At 42.0% G+C, this 20125-nt stretch overlaps 1 protein-coding gene and 1 non-coding gene across 5 annotated transcripts; one reads left to right on the top strand and one right to left on the bottom strand.

The window, feature by feature from the left end:
- Positions 1–765: 765 nt before the first annotated feature.
- Positions 766–847, top strand: TRNAS-UGA. Its single transcript has one exon. It is a non-coding gene; the product is annotated as a tRNA-Ser (tRNA).
- A 4416-nt stretch (positions 848–5263) lies between these two features.
- DNAJC12 (DnaJ heat shock protein family (Hsp40) member C12) lies at positions 5264–19990 on the bottom strand. 4 transcript variants are annotated; one of them, XM_039554010.1, is made up of 6 exons: positions 19751–19990; positions 15503–15621; positions 12393–12471; positions 10572–10711; positions 9148–9349; positions 5264–7378 (listed from the first exon to the last, which is right to left on the bottom strand). In XM_039554010.1, the coding sequence occupies exons 1-6, from the start codon at positions 19782–19784 to the stop codon at positions 7284–7286; spliced, it is 669 nt and encodes a 222-aa protein (XP_039409944.1). In that variant the 5' UTR covers positions 19785–19990; the 3' UTR covers positions 5264–7283. The 4 variants fall into 4 exon arrangements, with proteins under 4 accessions (XP_039409944.1, XP_039409943.1, XP_019142094.1 ...); XM_039554009.1 differs by having other exon boundaries at positions 19718–19990; XM_019286549.1 differs by lacking the exon at positions 19751–19990 and adding an exon at positions 19289–19446.
- Between the last annotated feature and the right edge of the window lie 135 nt (positions 19991–20125).

Below are 20125 nucleotides of genomic sequence, written 5' to 3' on the forward strand. Positions count from 1 at the left end.
GTCCTCTACATTCCCCGGGTCAGGTTCCAGAGAAAAGTCCTAACAGACGACTTTCATAAGCCTATTTTAAGACCATTACTAATCCAGCAATATTTTTGGTGCTGAGGCAAGTTAAACAATTATTAAGAATGCTTCTTGATCATACCCAAAAAAAAAAAAAAAAATGGAGGGAGGGAAGCAGAGTCATCAATATCACTCCAGCTACTTAAAGCAAAAAAATAAACAAAAGCTCTGACTATAGGAATGAAAAATCAGGTTAAATTATTATTTTTACCCATTGCAGCGCAGGTAGAAAGTCAGGTGAAATTTAATTTCCACTGTACTACTGCTGGCACAATTAACTGTTGCTAAGGTTAAAAAAAAATTATCTACAGCGAATTTAAATACATATAAAAGTCATATGATAGAGACATTTTGTAATAACTGAAAGAAAGAGTAAAACCAGGAAAAATACTAACGCACTGGAGAAGCTAATGCAACACCTAATGGTTACTGTCTCCTGTAGTAGCTCCTGGCTGCCTCCTCCCTATCAGACTCAGCTGTACAGGTTTAATTCGCAGGAGCAGACACGGCCTCTGTGTTTCAGGCCGAAAATCGCTCAAGCGTGCATTGCCCTTTACTCCTCCTGCACCGGCGCTGCCGGGGCGCGGCCGCCATTGCTGCGGGGGGCAGGGGCGGCGCCCATTGGCTACGCGGGGCCGGGGCGGGGCTTGCGGCAGCCGGAACGCGCTATAAGGCTGTAGCCCGGGGTGGGGATGTGTGTCAGCAGCGATGGCCGAGTGGTTAAGGCGTTGGACTTGAAATCCAATGGGGTCTCCCCGCGCAGGTTCGAACCCTGCTCGCTGCGGCCCCGGAGGGCTTACACTTTTCTCTCTTTTCTTGGCCCTATCCTATTCCTTGTCGTGTGTAAGTTTTACTACTCGCGTCTCCTCTTTTGGCTACAGCCCTCCGCAGCAACAAGAGCGATTATGTGGGATGGCACCAAATGGGGCAGGTTGGAAAGGATACAGTGGATCACCTGCTTGTGCAGGGTGACCCCAGAGCCCATGGCACAGGATCACATCCAGATGGCTCTGGAATATCCCCCGTGAGGGAGACTCTACGGCCTCTCGGGGTGGGGCTGTTCCAGTGCTCGGTGACTGCACAGGAAAGAAGCTCTTCCTCACGTTCAGGTGGAAATTTCTGTGCATCAGTTTCTGGCCATTGCCTCTTCTCCCATTGCTGTGCACCAGGGAGCAGAGTCTGGCTCCACCCTCTTGACACCCTCCCTTAGATATTTATACACATTAAAGAGGTCCCCTCTCAGCCATCTCTTCTTGACACTGAACAGGCCCAGCTCCCTCAGCCTTTTCTCATGAGAGATGCTCCAGTCCCTTCATCATCTTTGTTGCCCTATGCTATTTATCCTATTGCAACTCATCAGGCCATGCCTACCTGCCCCTCCCCCTACCCTGGCCAGAAAGAACAGTAGTATCAAAGCAGCAAAAGGTCCCAGAGCAAGTTTCTGGCATTGCACCTACAGCCAGTGATAAGAGCCCTCGATGGAGGTGAGAGAAGAGCACCAGGGATTCCGTGTTCTTTCAACAGCTCACCTTCCAGGCCTGTAGATGGGACAGGCAGTATCCAACTGCAAAGCTCAGGATTCATCCAATGGCTTACACACAGTGTCCTGCTTTGCCTAAAGGACTATTGTTCTGCCTCATCCTACAGCTGATACAAAATAAACTAAATGCTGTCAGCAGCAGGCTTCTTCATAAGGAATGGACTTGCTCCATCAAACCTTCTCTTTCCCGAAGGAAGCTGCTCTGATTCCTCCTGGACCTCAGTGAGGGGGGCTCTTAATCATCTTTTCCTGCCTTTTATGACCTTCTTTTCACATGCATGATGCACACACTCACAATATGGTGATGAGGGAGGAAAAAACCCACCAAAGTTATTATCCCACTACTAACAAGGAAAAACAAAATAAGGCAGCATTCCCTCCCAGTCATCTGTGATTAGCTTAAACTGAGCTCTCAGCACTCAGATGTGTCAAACTCCTCCTATGTGTGGCCCCAGCATTAGCAAAGGGCTGACAAATTTGCAAAGTCAAGAAAGAAAAAGCTGTAACTATGAAAAAAGCTTTACCTTCCACAGAGAGTCAGATAGGCCAGAGCAGAAACAACCACCTTTCACTCCTCTCTCTTAAAGACAAGAGAAAAACTCAACACAAACACACATGCAAACCCATTTCTTCTAGCATATTTTGCTAGTGCAACTTAATTTAATCAAGAAACAGATGCAAGGAAAGAAGAGGAAACACTGAATTATCTCTGCTGAGAACAAAATTTAAAAAAAGGGAACAAACAAATAATTGTTTAAGCTGGCAGCAAAATGAACATTTCAAAGTACTTCCTAGCAAGGCTTCCAGGGATTCCAGGTTTGGGTGTTTGTTTCTGTTAGGACACATGCAAGAGCTTTGGCAGTGGCAAGCCAAGGGTGGACATGGAAATCCTGGGGAAGGCTCAGATCCCTTGAAAGCAAGGACCTTGAGCAGCAGAAGGCACCAAAGGCAACCAGAGCCAACCAGCTGCAACAGTCTCTTAGTTCTCTAGCCATTCCTGCTCATTCTCCTGCCCACCCCCACCCATGGATATCAGTCACACAAACTCTGTGAGGAAGAAGAGGAGCTCACAGTCCTCTAGCCAGCAAAAATCTGAGGCCTGAGGAAATTCTCAGCTAGTGAATGAGCAGCTCTGACAATCTTAACAAAGTAAATGTAGTTTGTACAAGGACTGATGCCCAGAAGTCAAACTGCATCTCCCTAAAAAAGCTGTCTGTCCTTGGTGCCAAGAGAAGCACTTTCGACAAAGCAGCAAGCAAATCATTTTGTTGAAAACGTTGAGAACCACAACACATGTCAAGACTGGAAATTTTTTGAACTCTGGCAGCAAACTTCACTTTCTAGAAGTAACCCCTCTCCCTTACTGCTCCACCAGAAGGACAGAGAAAGAGCAAACGACTGTGAAGATGGAATGGAGGAAAGAAAATTCATTTTCTCCAGCATCCATCAGGTGTGACAGGTTAGGATATCCATCAGAGACCTAAAGTGTGTAAGAGTTCCCAGTTTATACTGTGCACCACTGTAATGACTCAGACACAAGCCCTTCAAAGCTGGGACAAACAGAGCACATGCAGAGTCTAATCTTCGTTAACAAGGGAGGGAGATGAGATTAAGACAGCAAAGGTGAAAGCACAAACACACCCAGTGCCTGCCATCACCGGTGGGGCTTGGCAACTCTCCCAAAGCCGGGTGAGTGTGTGCACTGGGTTGCAATAAAAATATCCAGCATAAACTAACTGATAAGCATCTGCCCATCTGACAGCGACAGAGCCCAACAACCTACTGAGTTCCTTTATCTTTTGCTGTGTAATTTCATCAGCTTTACAACAGCCTCACTGCTTACACTTTCATATCCTGAAATGAGAGATGAGCCTGCTGGGAAGGTAAGATAGCAATGTTCATGCTCAGGAAATTAAAGATATTGTGTATCTCTTTTAATAATCAGGATATTTGCTTCTATTATAGAACATATAAAATGCCTTTTTAAAAAATCTCATTCAAAGAGGAAAACAAACAATCAAGAAATGACCTTACCTATCATTTAACATTACTCAGCCTGACATTTTAAGTCATACACTGTCTGTATTCATCATCCAAACTTTAACTCTTACACTGTCACTTGGCAAATGTTGGCAAAGCAACATGGCAAAGACTGGCAAAACAAGAAGGTTGAGAATGTTCTAGTTCTTGACAATCTTATATATTCTGCACTTGCACAAGTGTAACAGCAGTAAATAAATATAATACTATAGATATAATATATAAAATATATCTAAATATATATATTTTAATATATAAAAATATATATAAAACTATATAATAGTTTTGTATAATTCAAGAATCTCACCAAGCTGTTCAGTTTCACTGTAAATAACTGGCTAAATAGTTGCTTAAATTTTGTTTGAAATAGTTCCAAAGCCCTAGAAACACAGCATTAAACAATATGCCCTATTCTCTGTATTTTATCATCATTATCACCATACACCTGTACCCCATCCACTATCTCATACTTTCCAGAGGAAAACTCTTCAGCCCTGACGAGTCCAGTAATGGCCAGGTTTTATCAACACTTTTAACTGGACTCCAGAGGATCTGAGCTCACCTCACAACTCCATTTATTTTCATACCAAATCATCCAGCGCTATAACAAAGCACGTAAATCAGAGCCCTCAGGTACCTAAAACATTCAGGACCCTTTACTGACCACCTAAGCAACTCACAAGGGGAAGCTAAAGAAAATGGGAGCTTACCACGTCTTGTAGAGAACTGCCCTCCTTAAACCTGAGACTCGCAGGCCCTAATCTAATAAATAGTGTCTGGGTTTTTTGCTGTTGTTCCCCACCCCCACAGACAACCCTTTGCAGCTGTTTTCACTTTGCAAAGAGAGTTAAAAATCTCTGTGGGCCGCTGAAAACCACATACACCATACCCTATTGCCTTAATCACACCTTCACAGAGCCTGAGAGCCACCTCACAACCCCTGCCCCAGTTCAAATTCCAGCATGTGAAGTACGTTATGTGCTCACCAGTGCAGGGCCCAAAGCACTACATTATTGCTGATGAAATATCAGGTGGGACATTTACTGGATCTCTTCATGCTACTAGCAAAAAACTTCTAAAAATACTATATATTTAAAGAAACAGATAAGCAGTTTATGCTTGGGGTGTGGACCCTGAATGATCTAACACTGACTAACTTGTCAGGTGCTTGTTCCTTTACTTTCTAACATGAGGGAGAACTGGGCTTATTCCAGCTAGTTGTCATTACTGGCCAACAAGTCAGGTCCCACCCGATTTTGGGGAATAAAAAGCAAAACAGGCTACACAGGCTCCTCTTGTTTTCCAATACATCTGGGTTTGCTCTGCTAGGAATAGGTTAATTCAACTCAAGAAATACAGAAAACCAGACCATTTCAAGTTTAACATATACAGAAGTACAAAAAAGTCTGTATTGGTGGTACTGGTGTACTGGAGCACCAGTTACAACCTGCCTTCCTCAGGAGGGCAAATACAAATTCCAGGACTGATCTCGAGCAGCTTGTTGCAAAACACAAGTTTTGCCATGAGCTTTCACTGGGCTAAAAGCCTTCCAAATATCTGCAATTATTTATCCAGAACAAACATCCAAAGGTTCTTTGCCAAAACCAACCACGCAATAACTGGCTAATAATGACATCAGATTTAATGACACAAACTATTAGTTTGCTGTTCAAAGGTCTATTGTATGTTCACTTCTCAAGGCAAACCAGCTCCTTAGGTGCTAAATCATCCATCCAACTACTCCCTTTTACCTTTACCCACAAGTGAAATGGGGAGACAACAATCTGGGCTGCCATCTGATTCAAAGTGCTCCAGCTGGCTGCATTCCCATCTTCTTGTTGGAGGGAAAATTGTTCCCTATTACTTAGTAACCTTCACATAAGGTAAGAGCTTCTTCTGTTACTACTGTTTGACATTGTTTACAGTCCCTCTTTAAAAAATGGATGAAAAGTCTTTCTTGAGCAAATACTTTGTATGAAATAAAGTATCAAATGCACTAGAAGAAAAACAAACCAGTAGTTACATTTTAAAAATGTCACAGAAAATTATTAATCTCATCTCTATAATGTTTTCAGCTGCAAAATATGCAAGGGAAAAGTATGTAAAATTAAAGATGGTGTGCTATAAATCTGGCTATTGGTACCAATGCCATCCACTCTAGGGTCAGCATAGCTGTATCAGCGCACCACCAGCACTCTGAGCTGTAACAAACTAGGACGAGCACAAGCAGCATTAACACTGGCAGCAGCCCCTGTGGGGCAGGCTGGCTCCAGGATACAGACGCCCCTGAGGTCACTAAGATAGAGGTGTTACCAGGCTCCATTTGCAGCACCTGGGTCACAGTCTGTGGCAAACAGGCCCCAAAAAAAAGCAGAACAGTAAGTAACTCAGGCAGCACAGCATGGCCAAGCCACACACATCACTCCAGGGAGAGAGACATCAGATTGTTTCCATGTGGGGACAACAATGGACTTTCCAGGTTACACTTTCCATTGCACTGCCCAGGATTCATAACTGGATTCCTCAAACTTTTACCCCCTGAGGTGACAAATAACAAGAAATTCCAAAGGAATCGCTGTGGTGGGTGGAGGATTTAATTAAAAGATGAAAGCAACCCCTTTTCTGTATGCATGCAGTTTTATTTGCTGCTGATGGAATTATCTGCCTGCACAAAACCACACTGTCAATACCTGACATATTAGCCATGTTTGCAAAGAAGAAAACAAACACAAATAAACAACAATGTGGAATTTGAAAAGTTGCCCAAGGTATCAAAAACTTTTCATATGAGATTTTGTACACATTAGTGCTGACTAGTCTGATTTTTCATTCCTCCCTGTACAAAACCCTGATAAAACCATGTCTAGCACACCTGAGCAAGGAGGGAAATTACTATGAAGCCACAGGAAAATGCTGGCACACATACACAGGGGATCAGTTTTCCACCAATACATCTTAAAACAAAAATTGCTATCTGGAGAAGTAAAGTTCTGGAACTGCCTTACAAAATAAATAGCTGGTGCAAAAAGTGTTCTTGTTAAGGTAGTAAACAAGTGATTTTAAGGAGTGCTTGATCTGTCACAGATCCTTCTTCACAAATAACCTTCTTATTTCATCTATAGCATAAGATCACAATTCTCCTACAAGTTAAGTTTGTAATGAGTACATTATAAATCACTGCAGTGAGTACAATGCAATAGAGAAGTGAAGCAGAACACAGTGTTGAGAGATAAGCACAGTTCTGTTTACAGTTCATTGTCATACAGCTTTTGAAAGATCCTTGCTGAATAGGATACCCTGGAGTCCAGGGTTCTACTGAGAGTATATTTTTTATAACATCACACTATTGAGAGAAATATTAATCACTACAAAATATTTGAGAATACAGGAAACAATATATAAGATGTTAAATAATTTCACAAAATCACTTTATGTTAATACTGAAAAGGGCTTTGCTTATTAAACAGAAAAACTTCCATCTGTAATGCTCACAGCATGTGTGATAAATCAGTATTTAGACATTGACTGGAACAACACACTACAATCAAAAAATACAAAATACAAATAACTTATAACTGCTAGCAAAAAAAAATACTGAACTGTTGAACAGATGATCGCATGCTCTTGTGTGTTTCTCGTTTTAGATCTCATAGTTTCTGAATTTCCTCAGGAGGTCTGATGGAGCATCACCCGACCAGCGGAAACGCAAGTGCCAGTAATTCCCCTCTGAAAACCCTGAGGGGAAAAAAAAAAAAGAGAAAGACAACTAAATTATTATAAACATGCATAAAATTAAATTTTCTGAAATAATCCTTGATAGTCTTCCCAAAAAAAGTAAGCAAAAAAGTGGTCACTTCCAGTGCCCTTGACTAAGCACTGACAAATAGGAGCACCCTGAATTCTTGGCATGTTGGAACAAGAACTCAAACACCAACCTTCAGGATAGAGATCGGCTGGGAAGGGTCCAAAGGAGAACAGCAAGAACCACGGCAGTCCCTAAAGAGGACTCACAAAGGAAAACTGAACAAATTACATTGGCTTAATCTAAGGAAGAAGAGATAGATGGTGATATGATAAATCTGCAAGTACGTGACCTGGGGCCTTTTAATACTAAAATGTCACCTTCCTTTTTCAGAAAACTGAATCCTATGAGCAGAATTAGTGTTCAAATCTCTTATTTGGGCTGAAATAGCCATGTAGGGTGGTAGTCCAGAATTAATCCAGGCCAGCAGACAGGAACAGACAATGCCACAGTTTCAAAGTGGAACCCAATTTAATAATTTTTGCTGGACAAAAAAAAGAAGCATTATCAACATCTTAACATCAAGTATAAAGACTGAAGTGCATACAGACCCTGTCAAATATATCACAATATTAACATTTATTAATGTAAATACATGCCACTGGATAAATGAAGTAGGCACTTGATAACTTTGTTTTTCCCATTCAAACACCTGAAAATTAAATTAAAACTTAAAAAAAAAAAATTGAGAAAGATGTCTGCAAAGAAAATTCACCATTATAAGGAACAAATGATGTTTTCTTTACTTCAAAATTTTACTGTTTTACAGAGGATGCAGTGATGATTTAACAACCAAAAAAAAAGAGCAAAGAGTATGAAGTTATAGATCATAATTTTTCTAAATCAAATTTTCAGTTATGCCTGGCATACACTTCTTTGTAGAATGTTCTTATCTATTTTCTGCATTCCACAAATGTTTGGGATTACATTAGGTTTTGCTACCCTCACAGTTCACCCTAATTTCCTGTTGAATCAAACGGGGGAGAAATGACAGGACTTTGTTTAACAATAGTTCTCTGCTAACATAGGCCTAAGATTATGAAACTCCTGAAGGATCAGGCAGAACAGAGGATGGCCATGGTATTAAGGAAGCTTTGATCAGGCACAATGACCTAAACCAGAGCCAGGAAGTGCTGACTGGTCGGTGGCACTTCTGAAATACACATTTATTCTGGTGCATACACTATTTAAAAAAAAACAAAACTGCCTGAATACAAAAGAAACCTTCAAGTCTCAAATTTTAGACCTCGTTAACTCATCAGATGCAAACTGTGCAAAAGTACTGAATAATGGATAAAAAACCCCAAACCTAAATATTTTTCTTAACATTTTTAAGCTTTATTTTTAAAAAAGTCATTGAAAATAGCTCCCTTCTCTTCTTACTTTGTATTTTTATATATCAGGAAAACTAGTATTTCCATTTTGGTTGAAGCATTTTTTTTCTTCTTCTTCTCCAGTTTCTGGTTTTACTAGCAAACAAACAAGGCAACTTGGTATAGGGAGAAAGAAGCATCTGGAAACTTCAAAATTAAATAAATAACCAAAAGCATAAAACCCAAACCAAAATCCCAACCTAAAACCACATTAAAAAAGCTCCAAGTTGAACACACTGTTCCAGAGAAGAATTTCTCATGACTGAAAGTCCCCATTTCAGGCCAATCCTTGCATACCGCAATTTTCTGTAACTGCTGTTTTTACTTACTTGGGGACTCTGGATTCTTTGAAGACTGTGGTTTCACATCAGGAATTGCAACATCTTCTTGCTCCCTGCTCCCTTCCAACAATCCATCTTCATTGTTTTCAGTCTGTTGGGTCCACATCTCATTAGTTATGTTGTTGGTATTACCAAAGTCAGGAGCTTCCAGCATTTGGTCCTTCTTACCTTGGACAGCCCAGTGCATTGACTGAAGGAATGAAAAAGTAACAAAGAACTAAGCCCTATGCTTTAAAGGGTTTTTAAATTACTTTTTCTTTCTTATATTGCTGTAATAAATGGTTAAACAAAGCACAGTGAGAAGCCTGCAGGTCAATAGGATAGGGGAAAGCGTTGTTACATGTCACAAACAGCATTGGAAAGGACACTTTATGTCAGGTGGGGCTGAAGAACAAAATGTACAAGTCATCAGAATTCTAAGGGCCTTTTGTCCAGTTTCTTCTGTCATGAAGAAGGCTTTTCAAGAGGGCTTGAATGACTTCAGAAATGTTCATTTTCAAATCTGTCTTTAACTTCAAAGTACCCTTTGAAAGCAAGGCAATTAAAAAAGATTTAATATTAAAGTCTGTCAAATAACATCTGTTTGGAACTGAACTAAGCTTAATTGGATATTTCCAGTAAACATTTAAGCTCAGGCATAATGCTGTAGTTGAAGAGTCTCTGACTTCTCTCCTAAGCAGAACTGAGACAGGCAGAATTGACATTGGAAACTTTTATTCACCTGCCTTAAAATATGACCATGTAGCCTTGTAACTATCATTCACTCTAATAAGGCAGGAAAAAAATAATTCTATATTATGGAATTGAGATCTACTAGGGACATGCTACCAAATCTCAGTAGCAAAATCAGGAGGGAAAACACCCTAAGAACCCCTGCCTCTGTCACGGGTCACCCCCCTAGCCTAGCAGGGCCCCTCCAAAGCTCTGTGGCAAGCCCAGGGTTCCAAGGAACTATCTTCTGGAGTTTTTCAATGAGATCTTTATTTAATCAGATAGTGTGAAAACCTATCTGATAAGCAATATACCAAAAGGAGAATATATTATAAAAAGGCCCCAGCTTTAACTTAACTTTGAAAAGAAATAAAAGTTTCCTACGAAAGCAAAGTGTGCTGGAGCATTTGATAACAGCCCTAAAGTTACTTAAGCTTTCTATAGCACATATAAAAGCAGCAACTTGATAAATTCACTCTAAAACTACTGGCCTAACACCCTTCTGTGAATGGGCTTCTGAAGCCCTCCAATTTTTCCTGAATTTCCTTAACATCCATAGTGCAAGAATTGCTCTCCACTCTTCCCAAATCCTGGCACTGCAGCAGAAGTGCTGTAACTCACCCCCTCACTCTCTGCAATTTTTTGTCTGGGCCAGCCCTACCTCCCCTCCTCCTGAGGGCCCAAACTCAGCCACCACCAACCGTTTTCACAGAGCTGCTCAGGGCCTCCCACTGCTGGAAGGGGATGGTGACTTTGCTTCGGCGCCAGTAATCATAGCGTGCCCGGCTTTCTTCATTAGTGAGAGTCTCCTTGGCTTGCTGCAGCTTCTGGAAATTCTCCACTAGGACACAAACCAAAAGGATACTAGAGACAACGCTTGTTCAGCAAAGAAATGAATTCAGATGCAAAAAAGGACCTGCCAGCAACAGCTCAGAGCAAACTAAGTAGAGGAGAAGGCAGAAGGAGAAGCAAGCAACCAAGGGATGTGGTTCTGCTTCCAGCTTGCACAGTTCTGGCTGGCCTTAGGATCACAGCACCACTGGTGGACTGACACCCTTGCAAATCAGGACTAAAATGTTCCTTTGTCTACCAGCTTCAAAAGCTCCTAAATTTGAGAGAAACTTACAGAGTACACAGGTGAAAGGCACAAGTCAGCCCCTGCAGACCCCTTAAAAAGGGAAATTAGAGCAACAGTGCTTCGAAGGAACACACTGAGATCTACAGCAGCACAGGAGTCAGAGCAGAGCACAGCAACAAGAACCTTGAGCAGGGAGAAAAAAAGATGAGCAGGAACTGACAAACAAGAAGAATAATCTAAATATAGTTCAGATTAATTAACTTGTGCATTTTATTAGGTGTGTTTCCTACATATGCTAAAATGTTACCCAGACTGCATGAATGAGAGCTCTCATTTTTCCCTACAGGGTAATTTTTCATGGAATGGTTACTAAGGATGCAGCTGCATGTTACTATTTGTGGAAGGGTTATAAAGATTTACACTTCATCTATGACTCACCTATGTTACAGTGATCTATTATTATTACTATTCGTCATTTATTACAATTTACAAATTAGAGAGATTTCTTCTGAAATACACTACACTGAAACACTAATCAAAATTGATAACTATAAATCAAACAAGAGACAACAGGCTGAGAGAACAATTGTACTAGGTTTCCTTATTCTAGAGTTACTAGTTTTCAACAAATAAAAGGTCTGCTTTATTTACTCTTTATTAAGCTTTAAGCTGATGAAATAAAAAACATACAGTAAACTCTCACTAGTACTGTAAAAAGGTATTTAAAGTAAATAAGACATGTTCAGGTAAAGAGAGCATAAAACATCTCTTCGTGACAAACAAAGCCACTCTGATATTTGGCACTTGGCTCCTGTTTTTTGTTACTCAGCTGTGGTGAGCTCTGCCCAGGGCTATCTATGGTGATGAATGGGTAACGTTGGCTCCAAATAACTCAGGTGCTGCTCAGCCCTCCCATCTCTGAGGAGCTGCACCCTTGCATCAGCACAAACGTCAGCTGCTGTTCTGCAAACAGAGGCTCCTCGTGGGGCTGGCTTCTCTTCATTTCCAGTCATTAAATTACATTAAAAGAAACTAAAGCACATTTCATGGTTCCTCACGGGCTTGTTCCTGGAAGTAAATTAACTCATTGATGCAAGTGTGGCACTTGAATGCCACTGAGCATGGACGTGCACAAACTGCATAGGTCTAGGAAGGGACACACTCCAGAAATAAATTCTGTATTAAAAGATGTCCTATTGAAGAAAGGAAAAAAATTCAAGGTCCTAGAAAACAAAAAAAATCCAACAAGTGTCTTCCTGCTCTATCACAGACAAGCGTGCAAGTCTTAGAAAGAATATTACAAGCTTGCTATTTAAATAGAATGTGCTAATGCACATGATGATTAAAATATATTGAGGGGAAATAAAGTTTTAAGGCTGAATTTAGTATCTTGGCCATGCTGATAGAAGAAAAAAATCGTTTCTAAATAGGAAAGAATACATACCTGCTTTGGGGTTTCCAGGATGCTTGTCAGGATGACATTCAAGGGCTTTAATCTTATATTCTGCAAGAATTTGTTCAACCTAAACAAAATATTGAGACAAAGTGAGTAAACACAGAAAATATTTGCAAATTTTCTTTTTGAAAGAGGATGGGAAGAACAACAAAGAACACTGAAAGAGTTTGTCCAATCCAATTTTACAAGCATTAGTACAAGCAAAGTAGGTAACAACAACCATCTGCCATTGACACTGCTTATTTAATTTCATTTCCACGCATTCATCCTTAGTCTTGTTTTTGTGAGACTCAGTCATCCCATATGGCTCTAGAAAAATGTGCAAAGACATTTGACCACAGAGGGAAAATGCATCACTTCAGTTGCTCTTTACTTTGCTTCATCAACTCTAACTTTCAACAGAGTCTCACAGCAGAAAGCAAAGGCCCTCTGTATTGCTGAAGATCAATTTGTGGGATTAGGTGGCTTCCTCCATATCCTCTTCATAGGAAATTCAGCCAGCACCACATGAGTTTTCCATCTTGGATACCCCAAGATAACTCGCTACATAACCAGCAGTTCACATTCATTCTGTCAAATTAATTTTCTGTGCAAAAAGGTTGGCTTGCAGTAGAATAGATTTATAATCAATATTAGAATATTGGCATGTATTAGTTTATCAGTTAATTACAAATTCCCACACAGATTGTAAAACCATAAAGTGTTATAACCACTGGAAAAACTAAGACATAGTAACAGTTAAAATACAGAAGGCTACTGGACTGGGCATCAGCTTAGATTTTCAAGTATTTAGTGCTTTTCCAAGTATCTTGCTGGTTATCATAGTTCAGAAGCCAAAACTTCTTTATGTCATTCCAGTTCAGCTTAACCTTTCACAATTTGCCCTAAGGTATCAAATAATTACTATTCTTTCCCATACTACAAAGGCTGTTTATACAAATTCCTCATTGTCAAACCATGAGAGCCACATACAATTTAAATTATTTCTTTCGAAGTTAAGTCTTGTAACATTTTTTCTTTAGAATAAAATTACACTCAACTAGCTGACCAAATTTTGTTGGCATATTCTGGGAAAAAATGTGGTCTACGGTGGTATCTCAAGAATTCTACACTTTTCACTCTACTCAGTAGCTTCTTCCAGAGAAGATGTAATATGGTGTATTTACAGTCAGTAAGACACTTAAAAACACATAGAGTGTACAGAGAACTTAGTGAGACTGGTTACTGTATAGCCAGCTACCATCTTCAAAATATAGTTACTTAAAGGGGAACTTTAAAGTTAAAATATGTAAATTATAAAATGGGGTAAAATGTAGCAGAGGGGTAGCATGGAAGTCTTCAGCTTAAAAGAAAAACCAGTAGAAAGAAAAGTTTATAGGAAGTTTATACAACACACATGAAATTTATATAAAATATATAGTGAGGTGTTTTACCAAGAAAGGTATTCAATACCCACTGTATACAAATAGCATTGCTCTTAAAGAAGGATGTAGATTAAATCTCCCCTCTTCCTGCCACATCTGAAGATGAAGTAGGTGTCTGTGAGCTCAATTCTACCAGAAACCAACAATGAACCTGGTTTGTGTTTTTGAGTACAGCAAAGAATCTGTAGAAATGGAGAGTATTTCTGCTTAAATTTAACCAGGTCCAACCAAGACCAGGATATTCAGCAGCTTAGATAAAGTGCTGCAGCAGGGAGTGTGCTGTGTATGCCTAAAGCAGCCTGTGCCAAGTACTTGACTCCTGTACAAAGTAGTGAGATTGCAAAATCCCTGTAATGCTCCAAATTTCTGTGAGACCCCAGAAGAGCTGTGCAGGGTCCTGAGGGGAGGTGATCCTGGGGCTCAGTCAGCCTGGGATCTCGGAGTTCTTTCTTTCAAGTCAAAAAACAGTGCAGCAACATCTGCTGCTTCTCCCAACAAATAATACCTGACAGCTTGTTTTTCAGGACCCATTAGGATTTATTCCAGCTTTTTAATTTCATTTTTAAGCAATTTGAAAAATCATTATCAGATGTACCTGAACTGTTCATTAATTGCTAAGCCCTTAAGGAATTAGTGTGAGGTAGAAAACAAGAAATAGCATCTGCGAAACAAGGCTGCGTGGAGACTTGAGCACTGCCCTCTGCTGGGATCATTTCTAAGAGTTTCTTCAGGAAAAGCTTTACATTTCCTTCTGTGACACACCGAAAATGTTACACCTGATCTTTGTACTTGACCACTAGGACAAGTGAGAGTGTCTGACTAAATTTACTGAGCAAAAGACAGCTTTTATCTCCACTGAATACATCCCTCATTACAGCAGAGTAATCAAAACTCCTCTTCCAAATCAGAAACACAATTCCAGTCAATAGAACAGCTAAGTTAAAAAAAAAAAAAAAATTAGCATACCAGACTAGCAAAGAAAAAAAAGTTATATGGACACTTCTAACATGATGCACACTTGTTTTGACTGCAAATCACTCAAAAATTGCTTAGCTAAATCTCATTATAAAGCATGGATCTGCTACCAAAACAAATTAGTAAAATTAGTATTTGAATGTCATTAAAACAGCCTTTAAAAGACATTAATATGGTAAATGATAGAGATATTGTTTTTGTATTCATCTGAACCAGTGAATACATTTTAAAAAATATTGTAATATGTATAAAGCTCAAGAAACTCAGCAGCATTATCAGTGCCCTAAAGCTATGAACTTTCATTGTATTACTTATACATAAATAGCTCCTATTCAATTTTCAAAACCAATAATACATATTCCAAACTACTATTTGGATGCTGTCAAACACATGCAGTTGGCTCCCGACTCATAACAATCTAACATGTTGATCTACGCTGATAAATAACCCGTTACTTCAGCTCTCTCCACAATCCAGTTCTACATGGCACTTAAAATCTAAGCCTTACTCCAGGCTCTTAATGTCGGTACACAAAGGAGAAAATTGCGCTTCACAAGGGAGAGCCTACAAGTGGCAATAAAGAACATTCCCAAGCCATTTCAAATATTCGTGCCCGCAGAGAAATAACTGCAAATTCCCTGCAGACACACGAGCATGTTCAAACTGTGAATAAGCTGGCGGGGAGGGAGAGGCTCTTACCGTCGCTAGCTCATCGCATCCCAGCAAGTTGTAGTAATCCTCCAGGTCCTCCGGGTTGCAGTTCAGGATCGCATCCATCGGCACCGGTCCAGCGGGCTTTTTCCAGCCGGCAACGGAGGCTGCGGAATACAGCGTCAAGTCAGAGCTCACGCAGGAGTTTGAAGTAGCCCAGGGCAACAGGCAGTTCCCAGTCCGGTGCACAGCTCCGTGCGGCGCTTTTGAACGCTGGCAGCTGACACGCACGGATCTGGGGAGTTCCCCGCTGCCATTGGTCCCCGCACGATGCCAACCCGCCCGCACAGACCGGCTCTCGGCAATGCTGCCTGGGATTTGTAGTTACCAGAGTCACCTCAGCGTTAAACTCCCGTGTGGCTCCCGGCCAGACCGCAGAGTTCTGGACACTCAAATGTGGCAGAGACTTCGCTCACGCCATTACCTATGCAGCCCCTGCAAACCAGGCACACACCGAGAGACTTCCCTGCACCTGAGCCATTTTTTGCTCAATTCTTATTTGCAACTTTTGCCACCATCTTTGACCAGATGATTAAATGGGTAATTATAGAAAAGAGTAAGGATTACTTCCAAAATAACTATTACAGGGTGCAAAGTTTGGAGAACAAAGTGCCAACTTGCCAAGGTCTGTCAGAGTTCTACCAGTCAGCTCAACGAAAAGGGGGTAACCTTCACTCTCTGAAGGCTTCCTTGGGCACATACACAGTACTCCTCAAAACAAAAACAGCATCTGTACATCATTAGCATGTCTGACAAAATAAAACTACCCATAGACACGAAATACTCACTGTCTACTACCAAATTAAAAACTCCTCCTCAAGCTAAAGTACTTTCAGACTGCATATTGAAGGTCTGTACTGTGTGCAAAACATGTTCCTCATTTTACATTGAGGTGAAATACCTTTAAGGTACCACGGCCTCTGCCCAGCAGAGACTCTGGACATGTTTGGTGTCACCCATGACCTGTTGATTTCAAAAGATTATTTCCTAAGTGTAATATAACCATGTGCTGAAGTCTTTCCCCTGGAGCCTTAGGAGTTCTGATTTTACTTTTCCCACCCCTGCAAGATCTCTGTAACCCAAGACATTTCATGTCATTAAATCCTGATGATTCTTTAACAATTACAAATAGATGCTGTGAGTAATTATACATTTCTAGATGCAGTGATCTTGTAGGAGAACAGATTCCCAGGATGCGACCAAGGCTGGAACACGCCATGTGTCAATCAAGGAAGGACCCAGTGGTCATTCAGAGCTATTTATGAATAACAAATAAAGAATTTTTGCATCCACAAGTGCTTTATTATCTGCATTATTAATGTTCTGCAATGACATTTAATATTAATCTTCCACCACTTTCTCTTCAAGGCCACATTGTCTGAAATTTTCTACTTTTACTGCATGTTCAGATAGCCTACTAAGATTATAAAATACATAAAGTAGATAAAAGAAGGAATAATATTACAAGAAAAAGCACAAGCCTTGGTGAAACCATTTAAATCTGATAGAAAACTCTACCACCATATTTTTCTGAGTAAATAAAACAATAGAAATTCTTTTTAAACATCACTACAAGTGGAAGAATTAGCAATTACAAATCTATCTCCATCATTCATAACTTTATAACCAGAGAAGTATTGGAAAGAAAAAAAGTCTTTTAACAAGAGAACATGTAAATATTTAAATAGGTTGTACTCTGGGGGAGGACAAAAAACAAACAGCTGTCCCTCCTCCCAACAGCATTCCTGATATCCCTTCCTTTTCCCTTGTATGCCTTTCGTATTTGCATAAGGTGAAAGGGAAGCTCTTTAACCCTTTTCCCCTCCAGCCTTCAGTGGCTATTTCTGTGCTGCCAGGCAGCTGCACATCCAAGGGCTGCACTCCAGTGACAAACATGAGACCTGCCAACTGTGTGTTCCACGGGAATGTGCTCCCTGTGAGCCTCAGTCCTTCCTGTACTCATCTGGTCGGGCCACACAAACCAGGGCTCTGATCCAAAGTGCAGCAGTGCCCCTGCCCCTCGAGATCCCGGTGCTTGGGGCACAAAGGCTCCCACAGCACCGGCTGCAGGTTTGTGTCTGGAGGACACAAAATACACTGAATAATAATTCAGGCTTTTAGTGCTCCTACTGACTTCAGAGGGGCAACTCCCAAAGCATCATCAAAAAGGAGAGCAAGAGCACCCATATGAAATATATGGAAAAAATACAAATATTAGCCCCAGGACATAAAGTTCATTTAAAAGGGAATTGCAGCACAGGAGATGCCACAGATTATTGCCTACACATGCTGTGGCTAGTGTTGCTCAGGATGTACAAACTGTTCTGGAAGTGAGGAAGTCTCATATTTGTTCTCTGTACCCAGTCACCAACAAAAGCTGTCTCTCAGTCCTAACACATATTGACAATTCTGTTTGTTTAGAGCCAAGAGCAAAATGAAATTCTGCTCCAGTGTAACAGGACATTTACTAACAACTTGTAAAAGTCATAAATGGCCCTTTAAATGAAACAGTAAGATCTGGAAATCTCTATTTGAATTTATTCCTGTAAAATACATCAAATCTTCCGGGACCAGTTCTTCTCAACTGACTTGAGGGGTTTTGCTTCCTGAGGGGAGAGAACACATTTACAAGAAGTCCAAGATACAATATACCTCATTCAAGTTTTGCATGTTTTGCCCCATCCTTGTCCTCACATAAGCTCAGAGCTGCAGAAACAGAAGAGGGCCCAAGCACTGCCAAACTGACTGCCCAAAATAAGGGTAACTCCTGCAACACCATCGTTGCAGTGGAGAAACTGCAACACGGAGAAACTTCTGCAGTATCAGAGGTGGCTTTAGGATCCCTGAGTCACTCCCTCATCGATATCTTCATGGAAAGCCTCACATCCTACATCTACATCACTTGGATAATTTCGTCCTTAGGACACAGTCTTCACACAACCACCAAAACAAAAAGCCCCACCTCCCCTTTATATGCTGACAAAAGCATCTTGCAAGTGCTTTTTAAGAATTATAAATCTTGCCTTAGCTTCCAGAAGGAAAAACAATGCTTGTATACAAAGTTGCATAGAATAATAAAAACTTTCTGATTCACATCTGGTTACTCTGCAGCTTGTTTCAAGAAGCAGGTAGCGTGAAAAACAGTATGTACTTATTTTTCAGGGTTGTTAATACATGAAAGAACCAGAAAAAAAACCCACCTCCTTCCCCCTACAAAGACTACCTATAAAGTTAATTATCCATAAAGTAATCCCTTTTGAACCCATACGTATCAAAACTTTTAACTCCAAGGGGTTTTTTTAAAGCTGTTGGTTATCAAGGCCTGCAAGGGGGACATTCTACCCGTCTAACTTGGGTCTTATGACTAAATTTAGGAATTCCATTGTATTAAACCCACTAAAACTACTCTGCAAATAGCTTGTGATGTTGAACAGTAACAAAAAACCAATATCTAAATTTATATCCACGAAGTTTAGACCAAAATTCTCTGTTGGTGGCAGTCCCGGGTGAAAGGCCAAGTTCTACCCAGTCCAAACTCCCAGGTGGAAAGAAACTACGCCATGGAAAATCCACGCGTGGCACCTCCTGTTCGCTGTGCAGTGATGGTCCCGCTCCAGCGCCCAGGTGGGGCACTAAGGACTGCTCCTACACTCCACATAACAAAAGAGATCACTGGGAGGCCAGGCAGACCAGCCGCGCACACCCCTGCAGGGCACGGGAAACACAATGAAGTTGGGGCCGTTCCTCGAGCAAATCCCAACTCTCGCCGCTTACCGGCAGGTCTCTCCTACACCACGCAGGCTCCATTCCTACAGCAGCAGTGGTTTAGACGGGTGCTGGCCCCCCCAGAAAAGCTCCTGCATCCCAGGAGCTCAAGTACCACGATGTAGAATCCCAGGTGGGGCCAATGTGTTATCCCGGAGAATAAGGGGCAGTACCTTAGAGCATCCCTGCCAAGAGCCCGCGGTGCCGCTGAGCTCCCTTAGCAGACAGGCAGCGGCCGTGCCCTGTGAACACCCTCACCCTCAGCTCAGGGTGCTCAGAGAAGCCGCTCCGAGTCCCCCGGCCTCGCTCTGCGGCTGGGAACGGGCTCAGGGGGCCGCCCTACCGGGCAGCTTCCCCCGGCCAAGGTGCCGCACAGCCTAGCAAAGGGCTCTGCAGCGGGGAGCTCGCTCCCGGGAAGGGGCACTGTCTATCCGATACCCTGACGGAGAGCGAGCCCTGAGGGCTTCTCACGCGGCTGGCGAGGAGCGAACACCGGAGCCGCCATTTGCCGGGAGCCGCCGGCCGGGGAGCGCAGAGGAGCCGCGCGCCGTCTGCGCTCCGCAGCGGGCGGGCTGTGAGCAGCACGCGGCAGGTACGGGAAGGGAGGGCACGGGGGCAACTCCGGGCGGCCGGGCCGGGCCGGGCCGGTCGCGCCCCTCAGCGTTTCCTCAGGGTCTTCACGCCGCCATTGCGAAGCCAGCTAAGGGAGGCGGGCGTGAGGCGGCACGAGCGCCACGTGACACCGGCAGCGCCCCCGGTCACGTGCCCTGGTTTGTTGTTGCCCGGTCACGTGCCGTGGTCACGTGCGGCGGCGCTGCCCGCGGTGGGCGGGGGGGCCGGGCGCGA

The sequence above is a fragment of the Corvus cornix genome, chromosome 6 (genome assembly GCF_000738735.6).
Source record: "Corvus cornix cornix isolate S_Up_H32 chromosome 6, ASM73873v5, whole genome shotgun sequence".
In the NCBI taxonomy this organism is placed as follows: domain Eukaryota; kingdom Metazoa; phylum Chordata; class Aves; order Passeriformes; family Corvidae; genus Corvus; species Corvus cornix.

What these genes read in the sequence shown, in the direction of transcription:
- DNAJC12 (XM_039554009.1), bottom strand. Translation starts at nt 19,784, where the DNA reads ATGGCGGCTCCGGTGTTCGCTCCTCGCCAGCCGCGTGAGAAGCCCTCA. An exon ending in TGAGCAGCTCTGTGAAAACG is followed by an intron (nt 9,350 to 10,571) that starts GTTGGTGGTGGC and finishes TCATTCCTTCAG; the next exon opens with TCAATGCACTGGGCTGTCCA. An exon ending in AAAGAATCCAGAGTCCCCAA is followed by an intron (nt 7,379 to 9,147) that starts GTAAGTAAAAAC and finishes TTTTCCCCTCAG; the next exon opens with GGTTTTCAGAGGGGAATTAC.